The sequence below is a fragment of the Orycteropus afer genome, unplaced genomic scaffold, assembly GCF_000298275.1.
Source record: "Orycteropus afer afer isolate SDZICR_OR568_19922 unplaced genomic scaffold, OryAfe1.0 scaffold00082, whole genome shotgun sequence".
In the NCBI taxonomy this organism is placed as follows: domain Eukaryota; kingdom Metazoa; phylum Chordata; class Mammalia; order Tubulidentata; family Orycteropodidae; genus Orycteropus; species Orycteropus afer.
Genome location: NW_006921669.1, coordinates 7159179 through 7180968, shown reverse-complemented (window position 1 = coordinate 7180968; position 21790 = coordinate 7159179). Strand labels below are relative to the sequence as shown.

General features: G+C 44.6%; 1 protein-coding gene across 1 annotated transcript in view; it reads right to left on the bottom strand.

Annotated features, from left to right (window-relative positions):
* The window catches only part of TCF7L2 (transcription factor 7 like 2), a 221312-nt gene that overhangs the window by 188841 nt on the left and 10681 nt on the right, over positions 1–21790 (bottom strand). The window contains exon 4 of the mRNA XM_007941560.1: positions 19183–19251. Within this exon, the coding sequence (XP_007939751.1) occupies positions 19183–19251 (69 nt within the window). The remainder of the gene's footprint in view (positions 1–19182; positions 19252–21790) is intronic.

Sequence of the window (21790 nt, the reverse complement as noted above, 5' to 3'; positions counted from 1 at the left end):
TCATTCGGGACAGGCTCCTTACTGTGCTGCTATTACCCAAGTTCGAGTGTAAGCAGGCCTGAGTTCGCTGTCCTCTTAACTGATTTCTTGCCCGGGAGAAACCCACAGGAAAATGCCAGCAAGCCGACCTGCGTTGTGGACACAGACTCACTGCAGGGTGCCAGTGTGTCCTCCCAAAGGTGCTGGGCACCCAGGACCAGGAGCAGTTAGCTTCCAACCACGAGTTCCCAAGGCTGGGGTGACACAGACAGAGGTCCCTCATCCCTAGTAACCAACTAGCATGGCTTGTCTTGAAGGCAAATTGGAGAAGGAGGGGGCTGTTACACGCTTATTATAAATGTAGACAAACAATAGCCTGACCAGAGAGGCCCAAGAAAACTCCCTCATGAAGAAAGAAATGTTATTAGACTCGCAGGCCAGGAGCCAGACCTCTGTCTTTCACAACTCCAAAAGGATGGCTTTTAAATTTATTTTTTTAAATGAAGTCCTGAGCAAAAGAAATTCGCCAGAAGAAGAGAATAGACTTTATAACCAAAACGCCACAAATTCCTATGTTGCTGTCACTAATTTCATGCCCATCAGAAGCTGAATAATTTTAAGTCCAGGCTCCCCTATAGGTTTTTTGTTTTCCCTCCGCGGGGAGATAAATTATGTCACAACACAGACCCTTTCACCCTGCTCTCTTCAAAAGGTACTCTGGGCTCCTGACTCGGCCTCCTCCTGCAGGACAGACCCCTCAAGATGGCTTCATCTTGTGAGAAGGGGAGCAAGGAGACAGAAACGCACAAAGACGTACAATACCTTACAGCACCAAGTCATAACCTTGGCAAAAGGTTTTAGTGATGACAAGGCTGTCAGAGTGACCACCTGCCCCGGTTTGCCTGGGGCTGAGGGGTTTCCTGGGACACAAGACTTTCCATGCTATACCGGGGACAGACTGGCCACCTTGCTGGCAACAGTAGTAACACCTCTAAACCCTCATTAAGGTCCCTGGGTGCAAGCTATTTGCAAATGGCTACTAACCTAAACATTGGCGGTTTAAACCCACCTAATGGCATCAAATCAAGGCCTGGTAAAGGTTACAGCCAAGAAAACCTATGCCCAAACCCATTCTCCACAGATGAGGAAAATCAAGGCACAGAATCAGTAAGTCATCTGCCCAACTTCAAGTTGGCAGTTGTATGCTTAAAATCAAAAAGTGGTAGAAATCAATTACCGGGATAAAGAAATGTTGCTACTTTATGGGGAAATTCTGACCTGGAAACTAGTTAATGAGGAAAAAAAATTCCCTGCCAAAGGAGATGAGAGGAAAAAGCAGAAGAATCAAGGGAAATACACAGAACAGAAACAGAGAGATCAATCACAAGTCGGTCTAGATGCTTCCAAAATAGTCCTCAGAGGCCTTACATAAGCCACACAGAAAGAGAACAGAAACCCCAGGTGGGGGAGTGTCACAGCCCAGTATCCAGGACAGGAACAACGGCCCCACATAAGTCACCAGGGAGCCCGGGCCCCACAATCGCGCTATCTCGCTGGAAAGCCACCCTGGGACTCCGGTCCTCAGATTGCCCCCGCCAGGAGCCCAGGGTCCCTCTGGCTCCCACACAGCCAAGTTCATGAGCTGTGATGGCAAATGCAAACCACAAACCATGAGCTGAACCCGAAGTCAGAGCCAAAGATAAAAATCCCCTCTCATGAAGGAGAGAAATGATAACAGACCATGGAGGCCGAAATCAAAACCATTGCAGCTTTGCATGTGGCATGTGGTTTTGTGTGTGTACTTTTTTTCACATGCCAGATTGCTAGCTCCTGTCACGTTTAAGCCACTGTCACCTTCCCTGTACTGCTAATGCAAACCAAGGTGGTTAGAGATGGCAATCTTGACCAAAAATTCCACGGAGGGTGCAGGCTAGAAACACCGAACACCTGGCAACTTACTAAATAAACAGTTGGGGTGGTAGGGGCGCCCAACCCAATCTGCAAAAACAGCCAAGAGTTTTTCTTAACCAAACCCAAAACGACAAATGATGTTAGAAGCTTACGGAACACTGATATTTAGGATTTATTTTTCGAGTGGACATACTGGCAAATTTCACCCAGCTGGACAGTCACCCAAATGATAAACAGCTTTTTTTGGGGGGAAACGGGGCATTGTCTTCCAAGAAAGGCCACCACATCTTTTTAAGCCTTTTCCCGGCTGGTGAATTCAACCCTGGAGCGCCAGTCCTTCAGACACAAATGGCTTCACAGGTCTGCTCTTCTGGGGGCACATTTGTCATGTGCCTCCCCTCAGTGTTATGAAAGTGTGGCACCAGTGACAAGTTTAAAAAATAAAAACAAAATCGGGTGCAGAAAACAGCTGTTGGCTTGGTAAACATTTCCTTAGCTCAGGGGCATTTTTTCGAACCTTCCTTTAGGTTCTTTCAAGAAAAATGCCTTTGCACATTGGGTCGGTGAGTTTTTCTTTTAATTAACAGGAAAATGTGTGGCTTCCTCCAGAATTGTTAAGAAATACATGCTGCTGGACGCCAGAATAAAAGCTGAGTGACTGAAGAGGAGGAGGAGGCAGGTTTGTTTTGATTTTAAGGATGAGAACGGAGCTGGGAGCTTTGTGACTCCTGAATCCCCAACTCGAGTCTGAGACATCCCATGTACCAGTGAGACCCTTACCTAGAACTTGATCCCACAGGGAGGCTAATTTTCTGCAAATTCTACAGAAAACAATTCCTTGTTAGGCTAAAGAACTGACACTGCCTCATTAAGAAACTCACCTCTGCCAGGTGATAAGCGCTGTAAGTGACAGCTGCTCTAGGTGGTAGGTGTTTAAGGACATGTTTAAGGTCACTTAGGTCTGTGGCTAGATATTTAGATCTCAGGATCTCATCAAAAGAACAAAAAAAAAAATCGTCTCTGCACCCATCACTGAGCAAAGTTTTCAGCTTTGCTGTCACAGAAAGCTGCCAGTAAACCAGGAAGACAGCCCAAAGGGGGACCTGAAAGACGTGTCCCCAAACACACACGCCAGCCCTCCCGACCCACAAAGGGGATGCTTGCTTTCTCCAGAAATCCGCTTCATTCACCGCCTGCCCATTCACATTGTCTACACCCTACCCTGCAGGAGTATAAATCTGACAACTGCAGTTGGAGCCTAACCAGAGTCCCCATAAAACCCATGGAATGTAAGGGACGCCGCTGCTTCCAGGCCCAAGGCTTCACTCTCAGAAGCACGTCTCAATGGTTCTTCCAAGTTCACTTAATTACATTACTTACTTTTTCTTACCTGAGTTGGAGGTCTATCATTAGGCAATTCAAACTGAGGGCTGAATGTACTGGTGCGGGTAGGGCTACGTAGGGATGGTAGTTCAAATTCTCTCAAAGACAACTGTTTGCCTAGAGTCTACAGGTAACTAGACTGCAGTATTAAGAATTGCAGCATTCAAAGTGTTTAAATATTATCGTGAGGTCTTTTTTAATTTTTTTTCCTCTGATTAATTCCTCAATTGAGTTGATACTTGAACTCAAAGTAAGAAAAATCCCACCAAATTTGCCTCTGATAGAAAAGATTTGCCTGGACTAGACAGGAAGTGTACACCATGACCTCCATACAGTACGAACTGTACCCCAATTACCTCCTCCCCCCGCAAAAAAATTAGGGCTTTAAAATTCATTTCCATCCAACATTCCCAGTGGTTAGATTTATGGGCATGGGGACAAGAGTGTCCAGTCCTGCAGCCCTGAAGGCCCACTGCCAAGCTCCATAGGCTCTCCGGTCCCTTACATTCTCCTTTTAACAAGCCAAGTCCCAACTTCAGTCCACGCCACAAAACAGAAAAAGCAATAATAAAGAAGAAAACCCCTAAAGCAAAAGGGAAAAACTAAATAAAAACAACTCAACAGCTCACTGGAGCTTGGGGGGGGGGTGTTCAGTGTCCCTGGGTGGTGCAAAGAGTTAAAGCACTCAGCCACTAACCCAAAGGTTAGAGGTTCGAGCCCACCCAAAAGCACCTAGGCAGAATGGCCTGGCAATCTACTTCCCAAAAATCAGCTTCTAAAAACCCTATGTTGGCCCGTGGGCTCAAGACCATGGTTGTGAGGGACAGCAAGTTCAAGGGACATGACATACTATACAAAAGCATCATTCTACATCCTTTGGTGGGTAGCAAATGGGGTCTTAAAAGCTTGAGAGCAGTCATTTAAGATGCAACAACAGGGTCTCCCCTCATCCAGAGCAAAGCATGAAGAAAATCAAAGACTCAAGAAACAATCAGTCTAAAGGACTAATGGACCATGAGAACCTCAGCTTACACAACCCTGAGACCAGAAGAACTAGATGGTGCCTGGCTACCACTGTCAACCACTTGGAAAGGATCAAAATAGGAGATTCTGGGTAAAGTGGAAGAAAAATGTGCAACTAAACTTAAAATCATTTAAAAAAAAAAAAAAGAGACCAAGCTTACTAGTCAGACAGAGCCTGGTGAGACCCCTGAGACTATGGCCCCTAGTCACTCTTTGGGCCTGGAACTGAACTCATTCCTAGAGCTTCCACCCAAACAACAGGCCTACAAGGCGAACAATTACACCAGGTGGGTATACTCAGAACAATCAAAACAATCAACCATGGGAGATCAGAAGGACAGTATTTGCACAGGAAGACAGCTCCGAGGACAGGACTGCACAGGAAAGGAGGACACAGGGAAAAGGTAACCACGACCAGGAAGTAAGTGGGAAGAGAGCTGTTACGTTATGGAGACTGCAATCCATGCCTTGAAACAAAATGTGTATGAACTGCTGAATGGAAAACAAATGTGCTCCGTAAACTTTTACCCAAATCCCAATAAAAAATTTCTTAAAAAAAGAAAACCCTACTGAACACAGTACTCCTCTGACACATACAGGAGCCTCAGGAATCAGAGGGGACTGGGTGGCAACGCGCAGGGTGGGGGGACACTTTATCAGCCCCTCCCAAAATACAGGGCAACTGGAAGCTTCTAAGAGCATCCTTGGCAAAACCAACACTGCAGCACTCCCAAAGCAGGGATGAAAAGGAAACCCATCCAGCTAGGAGAATGACCCGTGAGGGACTCAAGTCGGACCCACTGCCTGTACGTGTTCCCAGTGAACTGGAGGTGTGGGAAACACCAGTACTTGGCCCTGAAAGCTGCGTCTCCAGCGTACAATGGTTTTGTCTACCTAATTAGCATATATTGAGCACCTACTATGTGCAACGCAAGGTCACCACTCATTAGCTACTTTACAAACAGAAATTTTCTAATGGGCAAGACCTTTCAAACTGTCTTCCAAAACTGCTTAAGACTTAGGTTTCAGAATCATAATCCCTTCTTAAATGTGTTCAGTAGAGAATCCAGTGCCCTAAGATAGCAATTTAAATGTAGCTTTCCTTTCTCTTTCTCTCTCCCTTTCAAACTGTCATCAAGCTTTCTAGCAAGACTTTTTGCTAGACCTCCCACTATAAGGCTTGAGAACGCCCGTAAGGGCATCAGGGCTGGAAACACAGACAAGGAACCTGGAATTCCCTTTAGATTTTGGACTGTCATAGTATTTAGGAAAAACTCCTCCTCTCATTTCTGCTTCATGTTTTCCTTATTGGTTCAATTACACAGCGCCGCTCCCCCCACGGCAGTGAGTACATCGTTTTGTCATTTCTGCCTCTCCCCGCCATTAGTGCAGGCTGCCGAGACAGCACCCCAGCTGCCTCTCCGAGTGGCCTGCAGCATCGGCGCATCCTATTCCCCCAAATGGTCCCCCCTTTGACTAATGTTCACCCACACTCATACATCATTCCCAAATTGGTCCAAATGAATTAAACACAGCTCTGCTTAACATTACGAGATTTAAATGGATTTTCTCTCTACAGGTCTGCCCCATAATTGGGTTTATCCATCTTGTTGAAGTACAGTTTACACTTGCTAACATCACGCCAATTCAAGCTACATTTTCTGCTCCAGTGGCAGGAGCAAGGCAGATTTGTCATCGGATCATAACAGGTAATTCAAACAACAATTAGTTTGATGGCGGCCCGTATGTCAATGTCTGTTCCCAACAGCCTGGCTCACACCCGGTACTCTCTGCTCTTCAAGATGAATTGTGTTCACAATTCTTCAATTTCAATCACAACAATGCTTACTGAATCAACTTAAAAACTATTGACACAAGACTGTCATCCCTACAGGGCACCGCCACCAGAGCCCTAGTGAAGAGGACCCTCCAGTCCCCCTAGGAGGGGCTACAACCTAATACACATCCAATTTCAAGCCTTGGACAATTTCCGATTTCCAACCAAAGCTATCGATTCCGGTGCTTCCGCTCAATCTCTAAATTCAGAGAGGCCCAGGGTTTGGAAATGAAAAGGCATGAATCGGTTTGTGTGGGCTCATCCAACCATGAGGGAGAAAAACACGTTGCTTTGGTTTTTTGTTTTGTTTTGTTTTCATTTTTTTAAGTCCTTCTGCAGGAGTGAATGACAACTGTCAGTCTGGGAAAATGTTATGATCACATGGGTAACATAACTTGTCATTTTAAAAAAGCTAGTATTGTTTTAAAAAGCCAACTAACCTCTAAGCAATTTGAAAGTTAGGTCACCCACTGGAGGGGCAATACAGTCATTAGACACTGTGACTAAAGGCACAGTGAAGGGGGGGCTGAAGTCTATGATAAAACTTGAGATGCCTGGGAAAGAATGTCAAGTAAATGAAGGGGCTGACTACATCTTAATTTATTTGGATGAGTGAAAGAAAAAAAAAATTAGTCTTTGCCACATGTTAAGAAAGGAGCTGTTATTAGAACTCAAAATGCATCCTTCATTAGCTATGCTTCTGTTACACACCCACCCCAACCTCACTGGTGGATTCTGCCCCCATTCTGCCAACGTATGTCATGAAATGCATTCACGTCCACTGCTGCTGTACACCTACTATGTCCCAGGCATTACCACATGGCATCATGAAGGATATAAGAATGATTAAGACATAATTACAGCCCTTCAGAAGAGTTTGTATTCTAGTTGTATATACGAGGACCAGGCAGAATTTTCAACTGGCCTAAGAGAAATGCCAACAGCAAACAACATGAGTCATAAATCTTTGTTACCCAGCAAAGATGGTCCAGGTTATCAAATTTATCATGTGTGATGTTCCTGACAGGGAATAAAAAATATACGATGCATGTCAGGAGAAGGCATATTCTAAACCTGCAAACAAGAACTTTACATAGTGCTCAGTGGTAAAAATAACAGCTTATGTTTATCCTGCACCATTCTACAGGCCATTGCACTGCCAATTTATTATAAGCTTTATCTCATTTAATCCCAAAAAAAACATTTTGGAAACAGTACTGCCATTATAAGGTGCCCTAGCAGTTCAATGGTTAAGTGCTCGGCTGCCAACTGAAAGGAGGGTGGTTCAAACCCAACAGCGGTTCTATGGGAGAAAAGACTTGGTGATCTGCTCCCCTAAAGGTTACAGCCTAGGAAACCCTACTTGGTTCTACAGGGTCTCTAGGAGTCGGAATTGACTCAGTAACACACACACAACTGCCATTATGCTCATTTTACACATTAGGACACAAAAGCGTGGTGGAACTGGGACTCAAATCCAGGTTTATCTGATTCCAGAAGCATGAACTAAGCCACCTATACCTTCTCTTGTATCTCTTCCTTTTAAAAAAAAAAAAAAAAAAACAGAAGTCATGGCATGGCACAAATGGTTAAGTGCTCAATTACTAGCCGAAAGCTTAGTGGTTGGAACTTGCTCAGAGGTCTAGGAAGACAGGCTTTCTGCTTTCTGCTTCCAAAAGGTCACAGCCTTGAAAACACTATGGAGCGGCTCTGCTTTTGCACCTACAGGGTTGCAAGGAGTTGGAATCGACTTGACGGAAACTAGTAACAATGCCACTACAGCACCAATAGTATGGCACAAACTTCACAACTGCTTTACTGAGTGGGTGACTCTCAACCAGGGGTTATTCGGATCCCCAGGGAATATCTGGTCACGTCTGGAAACATTTTTGACAGAGTAGAGGCTAAATATCCTACAGTGCACAGAGTAGTCCCACAACAATGGATTATTATCTAGACCAAAATGTCAATAGTGCCTAGGCTGAGAAACCTTGCACTAAGCCCTCCTATCTCATCCACCCCCATTACGGCAAAGATGCACCAATTTCTAACAGGGACCTCTGTGGTACCTATCTGGTGTGACCAACTGTTTTTCCAGCTCAATGTGGGGTTTTGTAAAGATGCTCCCAAGTGTCCACATGATTGATTCTAATGATTCTTTACAAAGTATGTGTTATAGATAGTGAGATACAAAGTGTATGCACTTACTTCTAAATGATATATGTTTGATTTCACTGTGTTAGACATTAAATATTGAACACACTGCAAAACACCCAGTGATTTTTGTGGATCCTTCAAGAATCCACCATAGCCACAGGGGACATCAAGCTCAGTTGGCATAACATACTACCCAAAACATTGTTCCACATCCTACTTTGGTGAATAGCGACTAGGATCTTAAAAGCTTGCAAGCAGCCATCTAGATGCAACAATGGGTCTCCTCTCCTCGTCCAGAGCAAAGAAGAATGAAGAAAACTAAAGACCCATGAAAATAATTAGTCCAAGTGACTGGTACACCATGAAATTTTTAGCCCATAAGACTATGAGACCAGAAGAACTAGATGGTGCCCAGCTACCACCATCAACCACTCAGAGGGGGATCTCTGTAGGAGATCCTGGATAGAGTGGGAGAACAATGTGGAATAAAACTCAAAATCATTAAAAAAAGAAAAAAAAAAAAAAAGGACCAGGTTTGCTGGTCTGATAGAGCCTGATGGAACCACTGAGACTATGGCCCCTAGCTGCCCTTCAGGTCTGGAAGTGAACCCACTCCCGTGGCTTCCCACCAAACAAAAGACAGGCATATGAGCTGAACATTTACATTAGTTAGATACACTCCTTGGAGAGATCAATCATGGGAGAAAAGAAGGGCTATGTATGCTCAGGGAGACAGCTTGGGGGCAGGAGTGCATGGGAGGGAAGGACACAGGGAAGAGGTGACTACTGGGAGGAAGTGGGAGGGGAGCTGTTGCATTGTGGGAAATTGTAGTCAATGTCATGAGACAAAGTGTATGTGAGCTGCTGAATGGAAAGTGAATTTGCCCTGTAAACTATCACCCAAATCACAATAAAAATTTTTAAAAAAGAAGAAGAATGGTCCACTGCCATTTCTGTTTAATTGAAGTGTATGCTAAGATTCCAAGGTAAACTATTAAAAATCAAAACAAAAAAATCGCAGCCACTTATCTGTTTGATCAAGATTTGGTACCATGCAACCAAATCAAGCTCTAGAAACAAATTAAGTACTGGGCCTGATAACCCTGCAAATGTCAGCCACAACCCACTTAGAAATGTCTAACTAAACAGACACATGATTCCCAGTGAATTTATAAAAAGGAAATATTATAAATTGGAACTTATAAAAGTTACACTCCGAAAATACAACAAGCTGAGTGCCACACAGTAGACCTCTACATCAACTTGCTATGGCCAAAGGGGTCACATATATTACTGATAGAACCACTGTTTTCATTTTTCTGGTTTTTCAAGTCACCAGGCTTTCTCTGAATCCTCACCAACCCACTGCAAACCATGTAGGCTGGTGCCCAAGCACCTTAACGTGATGGAGAATAAACAGATACAAATATCTCAACTCATACAAAGACAATGATGTGAATAAAACAGATATGTTTAAAAATAATATAAGTCAAACTAGATTGCTTTATTTCATCTGGTCAATGCAACACAACTGCTACTGGCTTTGACAAGACAATAACTTCTACTTGAAAGACAGAAACAAAACTGAGCTAAACGCCTGGATTCGTCCTGACCTTGTTTCCACCCGACTGTGGGACCCAGACAAACCAATCCATCTCTTTGCCCCTGAGGTCTTTGTCTATGAAAATGGACTAGATCTTTGTTACTACTCCAAGAGTGGTCTGGGCACCAGAAGCTTCAGCATGGTTTGGGAGCTTGTCAGAAACCCATAATCTCAGGCCCCACCAGGGACCTGCTGAATCCACCCCATGCATTCGAACATGTCATGAAAGTCTGAGAAGCACTAGCCTACCAGTCCTTCATAGCTTCCAGGTATCCATAGCCTGGTGACTATGACGCCCAATTCCCAACTCCTCTCACAGGCACTAATTCAGGGGATGTTGTTGTTGTTGTTGTTGTTGTTATGTGCCATCAAGTTGGCCCCAACTCATAGCGACCCCTCCTTGGGTTTCCGAGGCAGTATCACTACGGAAGTAGATTGCCCCATCCTCCTTCCGAGGAGTGGCTGGTGGGTTTGAACCACCAGCCTTCTGGTTAGCAGTCAAGTGCCTTAGGCACTATGCTACCAGAGCTCCCAACTCAGGGGAGAGCGATCCTCATTGATTACCTGCTATAAACTGTTCTCAAAATAGAGATTCCTACCATGTGAACAGACTCAAGCTATCCTTTAGAACGGAGTCAAGCAAAAATAAACAAAAATTAGGCTTCCCAGTGGCTATTCTCTAACACAACTATGGGCATCACAGGTATGCCCAGAGTAGGGGAACCAAAAAAAACCAAACGCACTGCCAATGAGTCACATCCGATTCACAGCAACCCCTCCTTGGGTTTCCGAGGCAGTATCTCTATGGAAGTAGATTGCCTAACCTTTCTTCCGAGGAGTGGCTGGTGGGTTTGAACCGCCAGCCTTCTGGTTAGCAGTCGAATGCCTTCGGCAGTACACCACCAGAGCTCCCAGAGTAAGGGAAGGGGTGCAAATTGCAGGATTCCCCAGCTGAGTGTTTCTCATGAAAATCACCTGGATTTAGGGGCACTGAGTTTCTGTTAAGGGTCAAACAGCGGTGATGGTTTCATAGCACAGTGACTGTAATCTACATCACTGGACTGTACACATAAAAATGGTTGTGATGGCAAATGTTTTGTTTTGTAGGTGTATTTTAAACCACAATAAAATAAAAATTAAAAAACACTTAGACAAACTAAACTCACTGCTATCAAGTCAATTCAACTCATAGCAACCCCTCCTTGGGTTTCTGAGGCGGCATTTGTACGGAAGTAGATTGCCCAAGCTTCCTTTCAAGGAGAGGCTGTTGGGTTTGAACTGCCAGCCTCCTGGTTAGCAGTCAAATGCCTTAGGCACTACTCCACCAAAATAAAAATTAAAAACCACCTGGAGAGCAGCTTGAAAAAAGGAATGCCCAGAGCGACACACAGAGAGGTTGTGGTCCAGTTGGTCCAGGACAGAGCCCGAGCAGGAGAGGTTTTAAAAGCTACCCAGGTGATGCTAACATGTAGCCAGAGCTGGGAGCCACTGCCCTGGCCCAGTGGCTCTCAAAGCGCGGTCCCCAGCACCTCTGACAGCTTGCTCAAAGTACCAGTCTCAGGCTCCACCTCAAACCTAGGAACCGGAAGCTGGGAGGGTGGGGCCTTGCAATCTGTGACTTAACAAGCCTTGGGGCGCTGCATGCTTGGGTTTGTGAAAGACTCACGAGTCAGATTCCCCAAGGACAGAACTCAGGCATCTGAATTTTGGAGCCACAACTGCCACCTGTGTACAGTCCAGAGAGCTGCTTGGAGCCACTGCTTCAGAAAAACCATGAGATTCCCTCCCTCTCCCTGCACATCCGAGCATCATTTTGAGACAGTAGTTAGCACAACACTGTGTGCTATAGTCTCTCTCCAGCCAGACTGCCTGGGTTTTAATACCAACTTGACCCTGGGCAAAATATCTCAGGTATTTGAATCTGTTTCCTTGCTTATAAGATGGGGATAATGGTGACAATATAATAACTACATGTTTCAGGTTTCCTTACACGTTGTTAAGAGGAATCAGTGAGATAATCCAAGTAGACCACTTAACACCGGACCCAACGTGTCAGAATAATTCAATAAGCGTAAACAGCTATTATCATCAATTGTTGTTACTGTCTCTGACCAATGACCAACTATGTTATCGTCTAAGCTACTCTTTCTTAAGCAGTGAAAGAACTGCCTCTTCTTGAGCTTACAGAAGCATCTTCACACACCCATGGAGAACCAAAGGTCTCAAAAGTTCATCAGGACTTAAGAACCTGCTTGCTCATTGGTTTGATAGAGCCTGGTAGGCCACTGAGACTATGAACCCTCGCTGCCCTTCAGGTCTGGAATTGAATCCACACCTGTGGCTTCCAGCCAAGCAAAAGACAGGCATAGGAGTTGAACATTTACCTGAGGTAGATACACTCCTTGGAGAGAACAATCATGGGAGAAAGAAGGGCTGCTTATGCACAGGGAGATAGCTCAGGGGGGCAGGGGTGCATGGAGGGATGGACACAGGGAAGAGGTGACTGTTGGGAGGAAGTGGGAGGGGAGCTGTTACATTGTAGTAAATTGTGGTCAATGTCATGAGACAAAGTGTATATGAATTGCTGTATGGAAAGTGAATTTGCTCTGTAAATTTTTACCCAAATCACAAAAAAAAAAAAAAAAAAGAACGAAACTGCCTGCTTACTCCAAATGAGATAATGTTATCCCAACAAGTACCTGAGCTCTGGTGGCATAGTGCCTAAGGCACTTGACTGCTAACCAGAAGGCTGGCGGTTCAAACCCATCAGCCACTCCTCAGAAGAAAGGTTGGGAAATCTACTCCCATAGTGATACAGCCTCAGAAACCCAAGGAGGGGTCACTATGAGTTGGATCCAACTCCACAGCAGTGAGTTTGGTTTTTGGTTTTTAACAAGTACCTGGCCATCCCTAGGTTTTTATTCAGCAAGTGAAAATGACTGAGCATCCAATAAATGATCAATTAATTGATTTTCAAAACCACAATTCTCAAAACAAAATATCATAAACCAAACCAAACCCACTGCTGTGGAGTTGAATCCGATTCATAGCGATCCCTCCTTGGGTTTCCAAGGCGGTATCACTACGCAAGTAGATTGTCTGGCCTTCCTTGTGAGGAGTTGTGGCTGCTAGGTTTGAACCACCAGCCCTCTGGTTAAATGTCAAATACTTCAGGCACTGTCTACCAGAGCTTCCACAAAATATCACGGTTCTGATTAAAAACACCTGGACTGTACCCAAACCTACTGGTTGAGACCAAGGGAAATGGGGAGGTTATAAGTCAGTATGTAAAACACCACTAGAATGTGAGCTTCGTGAGAGCGAGAGATTTGTGTCTGCTTTGTTCAACGATGCACTCCCCAGAGCCCCGCAACAGTACCCAGCACGCAGCAGACGCACAATGAAGACTTTCTGAATGAATGAATGAATGCGCATTCTGAGACACTGACTTAAGCTAAAACACACCACCCCAGCAGGTGAATGACCGTCTCCAGGGAGTCCCCTGGCACGCACAGGGCACTCTAGTGGAGTGCCACTTATCTCACACACACTCTTCAGTTTGCAGAACCTAACCATGAATCTCACGGCCAGAACTATCAATGGGACCACAAGAAAATGAAAGGTGTAAGAAACTGATTGCACCAACAACTCCAAAGAAAAACGTGGAAAATCCACCTGTGAACCTGTCTCTGGCTCAGATTCGCTTCTCAGAGGAGATACCAAAGCCTAACAAAAAAAACCAAAAGGCTAGTCAACGCATGGTGCGAGGGTAAGCCCAGGACACAAGAGCCTACCTACCATCAGAAGAAATGTGAATGAGGCAAAGCCAGCAGCCCTCAAAAATACTGGCAGAACCTGCCAGCACTGCTCTCATATTCACCAAGAAAGCCCAGGGTCTACTAGGGCAAATGGGTAGACTCCAAGCCATAGCACCTCAGGAGTCTCAGTGGAAGACTCCAACAAGACCAAACGTCAAGTTCAAATCTAGGAAAAAGGGGTCAATATGGGGCAAGAAGCTCTCCAGTTTCCACGCTCTTCTCCCTGGCTCTAGAAAGTACCCCGGCCCTGGAGGAGAGTCCTTGAAGAGTAACTGAATGATGGCCGCTGAGTCCTAAGACCAAGCAGGGGGTTATGCTTTGGTAAAGCTCAGATGGGAACTTGTAAGCATAAGGACAAAAGGAAAAGCAACATCCACTGCAAAGTCTCCACTGCTCAGCTGTGTAAACAAATAAAACGGTCCATTTCTTCTGGATCCTCTCCTGGTTGTCTTTGTAGACACGCGCAAGCACGCGTGCATGCACCCACATACAAACAACTCCACGTCTTACAAGAGAAACAACCAAGAGAGGTCCACAGAGTTTGTTTTGCTGCGTGTGGAGCTTTTTCCTAAAGCACATCTGACTTGGTGTTAAAATATCAACCTTTGGCCAAAATACTCTGCAGACAAAGGCTTAATTGGTTCTGAAGGAGCCCTTCTGAAAACCAAGGGAAACGTTTCCTGCAGGTCTTGACCTCGATTACAACACTGCTCTTGGGGTTGGAGCAATGAGGATAGGAGTGTTGGAAGAGCTCTCTCTCTTCAGGGAGGCGTCAGAGATGCCTAAACAATGATCTACGACCACTTGTGGGCATCCCAGGGAGGCAGAGTGGCTCCTGCACACCTGCAGTACAGGTCCACCCCTCTGAATTCCGCCTGCATAGCCTCTTCTCCAAGCTGAATGGAGAAAGCAGGAGGGGCTCCTAGGAGCTGGGGCCACAGGCCAGAGCCACCACGGCTACACAGCATCTTCTTTCCTGCCCTCTCAGAAAAAAGGCAAAACTGGCCTCTGACCACACTTACAAAATTGTACTGCTCCCCCTCAAACTTACCAGTCACATACCTAGTAACTATGCTGATGCATTCCAAAGACAAACACTTGAAATCCAGTCTCTCTCAAAAGTTCAGTGCAAAGCTAAATATCCTATGCCTCCCTCCATAAGTCCAATCCTACTACATAAACTCGAGAAATGCACACATACGTTGCCCAAAAGGTGAATGAGAATGCTATTAGAGCTTTTCTGTATAATAGCAAAAAATTAGAAGCAACCCACATGTCCAAAAACAGTAAAATGGATAAACGCACTGTGGCAGTCATATGTAGACTACTATGTACCAATAAAAAAGAACAAGCTACTACTACATACAATAACGTGGATGAAATCCAGACACAATGCTGAGTGAGGTCAGACACAGGAGTATATTCTGTGGGACTCCATTTATATGAAGACAAATAACAGGCCAAACCAATACATGATGATAGAGGTCAGAATTTTGGTTGGGGGGGGTAACTAAGAAAGGAGGAGAACAAGACTTCTGGAGACTGGTAATATTCTCTATCAGGGGTCAGAAAACTACAACTCCAGGCGAAACCCATTCACTGTCTGTTTTCGTAAATAAAGTTTTATTGGAACACAACTACACCTTCACTGTTACCTTTGGCTGTTTTTGCACTATGATGGCAGAGTTGAGCAGCTGTGATATAGGCTTGTACTTGTATGGACCACAAAGCCATTTTGTAAATGGTCCTTTACAAAAATGTATTTCAATTCTGTTCTGCATACTGATCTGGGTGATGATTCCATGGGCATACACATACGTGAAAATTCATCCAACTCTCTGTTAAAGATTTAGGTACTTTACTGCATTTAAATTATACTTCAATAAAGCTTTTTGAAAAATCAATAGAGTTAAGTAAGTATGACTTTTTTTTTTTTTTTTAATAAAAGCTTTTAATTTTGACTCTAGTTGTATTTCAGGGAGAATTTGGCCATGTGTGCTACTATTGTCTTTTCAAAACTTAGATGAAGTGAAATGGTTGTCAAAAGAAGGGACAATCCCCACATAGCAATTGATACTATGTCCAAACCTTTTACAAGGACCTGACATGTCTATAGAATCACTCAGAGGCCATTCATATAAATGGTGAACTTGGCCAAGCACTGCAATTACTGGACGGAGGGATGGGAAGGAAAAGGGTATGAATTTCATGTGATGCACGGTATCATACTACTTGAGGTTTATTTTAGGATACAGCTTAGGAGAGCATAAGCTCAGCTCATAATAAGATACAGTATTATTAAAGTTAAACAGTTTTAAGTTTCCAGGGAGGAAAATTCTGTCCTGAAAGTCACTTTGCATTGAAGCCTTAAACTGAAGGAGATGGGGGGGCGTGCCACACACATCTGCCACAAAGGTGCCCTGGTGGTGCAACGGTTAAAGCGCTCATCTGTTAAAGGAAAGATTGATGGTTGGCACCCACCAGCACCTCTACAGGAGAAAATACCTGGTGATCTGCTCCTATGATTGTTGTTGCTGATGCTGTTGTTAAGTGCTGCTGAGTCCATTCCTACCCACAGGCACCCCATGTCCAACAGAACCAAACACTGCACCATCCGCATAATCCTTTCTATGTCTGAGCCCACTGTTGTAGCCACTGTCAGTCCATCTTGTTGAGGGTCTTTCCCTTTCTGCTGATCCTCACTTCCCTAAGCATGATGTCATACTTTAGGGAGTGGTCCCTCCTGATAATATGTCCAAAGCATGTGAGATGAAGTCCCACCATCCTCTCTTCTAAGGAGCACCTGTAAAGATTACTGCCTGTGGGACCGTACAGGGCAGTTCTACTCTGTCGTATAGGTTGTCAGGAGGTGGAATTGGCTCAATGGCACCCAACACTTTCGAATCAGAGCGCCACCTTTTCCTCTAACCTTATATTGCAGCTGAGCCGCCATGTGCTATGGGGACAATTTGATTTTGCGATCTCCCCTTTCTCCCTTTGCTTCTTTCATTTTGGTTTGGTTTTCGCCATTTATTCTTTGATGATCAAACTAAAATTTCAGCTAGATGGCACTTGGCTTGGCCTTGTTCTGGCCTAACAGTGACGAGGCGGGGGGGGGGGGGGGGGGGGGGGGGGGGGGGGGGGGCCTGAAACACTTGAAGCATGCCGGTGCTGGGCCTCTAATAAAATGTCCCTCTGTTTGCCCACATGGGCATCAAGCCTTAGCAAACAGAAGCAGGGAGAACAATAGTACCTGTTCATGGTAGAATAGTAATGGTTTCAGTCCTCCAAACAATGAGCTCTGTAATTTACTCCATCTTCCTTCTGAGAAAGAGCTTCCCATGGCCTGCACCATGCCAGGTGGTTTGCAGAAAGACGAACTGCCCAGCCTAACAAGGGGCACTTCAGCGACGGGTGCAAAGATGCAACAGCTGGTCTGGTCTCGGCTGGTCTCCCAGTGACATGGTCCCAGCCAGCCTTTCCACACCAAGATAGGGATCATTAAGCTATTCAACTGTAGTAATTCCCACACCCCAGGCAACAGGATTTTCCAGCACTCCCTGAGATGCAGCAGGCCTCAGGACACTGGCTCTTCACCCATCCATTCATCAAGATTTAGGGTTTGAGCTTGGTCTCTACCCAAGCCCTGAGTCTAAACCATTTCCTGGGAGCTGGGCTTACTAGCCATTGATCAAAAGGAAGAAGGGTCCATCAGGAGAGGTACCAACAAAAGCAACTGCAGGACCCATGCTGGAAATATCTGAGCGTGGAGGGGTACAGTCAAGAGTCCCACTTTCCCTTACAATACATACACACATACAAGATCAGCAGCTCAACTGCAGTAAACATTTTTGACGTAAGTTATGGTACCCTTGAAATGAACACAAAGATACCAGGGACCCACCAAATAAAAATATCTGCTGACTCATACGTTTCAAGGGTGGAATAATTTACAAGTTACCTGAGGCAAATGGCTATTTGAAGGTGTTATCGAGAAAGGTGTAGATTTGAAATGGCAGAGCTAGAAAGATGTGACGTGACTATAGCTCCATGAGGCTACATGCATACACAGTGGTCTGCACGGGATCATCACAGGGGAAGAGAGGGGGCAAGGGTGTAATCTAAACGACTAACCAACCCACCTCAACTTACAAGAAGAGAATAACCCAGAGACAGACTTTACCACCACAAGAAAATGTTTTTCAATGACTCCCTTCGAAGGGTTAAAGCAGAACGCTCAAGTTTGGGTACCATTAGTTACACCACAAGGTTCCTGCATCCTACCAAAGCCAGGCAGACAAGAAAATTGTATTAGTCTGCTCTCTTCATCTATTGCATTCTGTTGGCATCGGTTCAGCTCTGAGTCTATATTAGTCTGTGATTTGTTTAGCCTTTGGATTTAAAAGAATGGAAGTACTACGTGAGCAGGAAACAGGACACTCATCAGAAGCTAGGAGCTGTCACCTTTCCCTTCCAGCACTGTGAGTGTCATATATCATAGGTCCCAGAGAAACAACGTGTCAGGACAATCAGGTCAAAAGTGATAGTCTTAGCTGTTCAACAATGTTCAGAGTGGCAATATTCACAAGAAGCAAACAGTGCAAACAACCCAGTGTCCATCAATGGATGGATGGATAAACAAATGTGGTACATCCATACAATGGAATATTATTCAGCCATGAAAGGAAACACACTTCTGCTACATGCTACAACATGCATGAACCTTGAAAACATTATGCTAAGTGAAAGAACTCAGTCACAAACAGTCACATATTGTATGATTCCACTTATGTGAAATATCTAGAAGAGACAAAATCATAGAGACAGAAAGTACCTCAGGGGTTAGCATGGGAGAGAGTAGACAAGGGAGTTACTGCTGAATGGGTACAGAGCTTCTGTCTGGGGTGATGGAAAAGTTTTAGACTACAGTGATGATGACTGCACAACACTGTTAATGTAATTAATGCCATTGAATTGTACACCTGAAAATGATTAACATGGCATATATTATGTTATTACTTTACATATATTTTAATACAATTTTTTTTTTTTTTTTAGCACCACTTAACTTGAACTTGATCCAACACAAACGACCCTGGCTGTCACATGGCCTCCTCGCCCATCCCTCCCTCAATTCTGCCCATTCACTCTTTGTCCCCCAGTTTTGCTTCCAATTCAAGACCCCTCCCTAAGGCAAACAGTAGCCAAGCTGGGGTCTGTCTGCCCCTTATGCCTGATGAAGAAACTGTTAGCAGTCAACACAGGCTTCTCTTTCTTTCCGTATCTTTCACTCACTCCAGCAGCACTTCTTCCAAATCTGTTTCTCCATCACTTCCCCCCTCCCCTGAAGACTCAAGCACCCCCATCATCACCCTGATCACCATTGAGGCCGGGGGGAGGGGTGAACAAGAAAAGACACAAGAGACCTCCGTAGTGACAATTCAAGCTTCAGGAACTCTTGAATTTCCTACCTGAATTGCAATCTGGTGTTCGATCGTTTTGTACGCAGAGTAATGTGTGCTCCCGGACTGAAAATGGAGCTGTAGAAAGAAACCAAATCAAAGCGTTCTGCTGATGTCACAAACTACAAGACAACATCTTAAGCAGTTTATGAATAGCAGACAAACCTTCCTAGACTGAGCTACAGCCTTGGCATTCAATCAAGACCTCTGTATTTTCATTTGTTGCTATGGATAAGATGATCGTAATCATCTAAGGTAAAGTTTAAGGGGGGAAAAGAAAGCACCTATTCAATAAGCAAAAAGGGAGGGGGGTGGCCAGGAGTGAGATTCAATGACAAGAGAAAGAAAGAGGAATGCCCATTAAGACATAAAGAAGCCAGTGTGCGAGCAGGATGCTGAAGAATTAACTGTGAGCTGCACAGTTGTCAGAATTGCAACATGTAGGCTACAGAGAAAGACAGAAAGAGAGAGGTGGAGAGAGGTTAAGACCTTAAGACCGCCACAGACTGCAACAGGTACAAACCCCGGTGTTTCTAACGCTCAGCCCTGGCCCTCAAACACAATTCTATTTCTGGGAAAACAAATGTGTTGGACAGAATTCAGGGGCCACGCCATGCTTTATACATTCCTTCAAGATGACTCCGCTGCCCATCCCAGGAGGTCTTGCAGGCTGCACTCTAGTAATACAATCAAATTTGAAAAAAAAAATTGCCATCGTTCAGATTCCAACTCACAGCAACACCATAGGGCAGAGTACAAGGCTGTAATCTTTCAGGAAGCAGACTGCCACATCTTTCTCCCACAGAGCAGCTAGTGAGAAGTTCAAACCACTGACCTTTTGGTTGGCAGCCGAGCACTTAACCACTGCACCACCAGGGCCAACAACTGCCAGAGAGCCACTGAGTTTTCCAAGGACCACTGGCTGGCTTTGGGACCGTAAGCCACTGCTCTGCTCAGCTCCTGCACTGCACCACTTTAAAGTCCCTCCTGGGCCTTAACCTCTGAAGGCCCACAGACCACCCAGCAAAGCAGGAATCCCCAAACAGAAAGGTGGACCAAGGCTCCTCCTCACCCTAATCTCATTTTCCTAAACAATCCTTGTTAATCTTGGGATCCTACCAACTGGGAAAACAAAACCCATTGGGCAATTTACTTTGCAAACAATGCGATAATCACTCAAGGACCTCAATATCTGAAAATACATTTAAATTTGCCATCTGCAAATGGATGATGAAGAGCTGTGGAAAAGCATGACCCATCCCCCTCCTGGCAGCAGGCAAACTGCATTTCCAAAGGGGGAACCGTAGGACTATAACTAACTTGGACGATTATTACTACTGTCCATACTATTACTCTAAAACATCTGAATTACTAACAAAGAGTAATTTAGGCTGCAAGTGAATTTTAGACCCAATTAATTTGTTATCTTGGTCCCTGTAAGAAAAAGCAATCACTCAATTAAAAAAAAAAAATCCACATAAGAACTTTTGGACCAAATCAAAATAAACTCAGCACAATAAAAATCAAATAAAAAATTTGTCTAAATCCATCCTGCTCACCGAGTAAGGCTGTAAATATTCATTTTAGGATACAATGGATTCTGAGATTTTTATCTGTTCCAAAAAAACAAGGGCACGCTGTGTGTGTGTGTGCGTGTGCGTAAAATCTGCCTGCCCTAAAACCAAGAATTAATCAAAGTTAAAAGCAGGAACTGTAAGGGGGAGAGGAGGGGAATCCCTATACCTGTCAAAGCAGAGTAATAAACCACTCCCCTAAAATAGCAACAAAAATTAATGATGAGCAAAGTAAGATGTGGCTCTCCCCCTCACAACGCACACAGCCCCCACTCTCAAAAGCAGTTCATCTAAAGTGAATTGCTGAAAAAAGAAAGTTGAATTTGAACCCTTTGTCCGCCTGTCTTTTTTGTGAAAACTGCCAGTCAGTAAGCGGAGATTGCACTAATTACTGTGACAATTCTGCATGGCGTTAAAACAACTTTGGTGCTCTGGACAGGTTTCCGGGCCAGCGTGGAATTCTTGGCTGGAGAGCAGCTCTTGTCTGGGGAAGGCTCTCTTTCCGAGAGAGAAGGCAACACTAACAGCTTGTCCCTCCTTTCAGCCTGTTTTATTCTCCTCTTTTCCAATTGCGCGATTCAGAGTTTAATGGAAACTTGTCCAAGGTTTTCTTCCCACAAACCCTGCGGAGCCCTAGGCGATGTGCACTCGGGGTAACCACAGGAATCTTATATTGCCAATTAAAGCTGAATGGACACATGATAACTAAGTATACATCGTGGTAAAAAAAAAAAAAGAAAGAAATCATATAATCACAGTCGTATGAATAAATTAATGAAACTGTGGCTAATTCAAACTCAATTTTCACTTGTCCAGTTCCATTCTTAATCCTTGTGTTCATCACCACCTAAGTAACAACACAACCCCAGAAAGAAGGCTGCAATTAAAACAGTCAAAATGCAGCTGCAAGTTCCTTAAGAAAGCAGAGCAACCAACACATAAGACAAAATTAATTTAACCAACACACACACACACTCCATCCTAACACACACACACACTCCATCCTAACACACACACACTCCATCCTATCACACACACACACT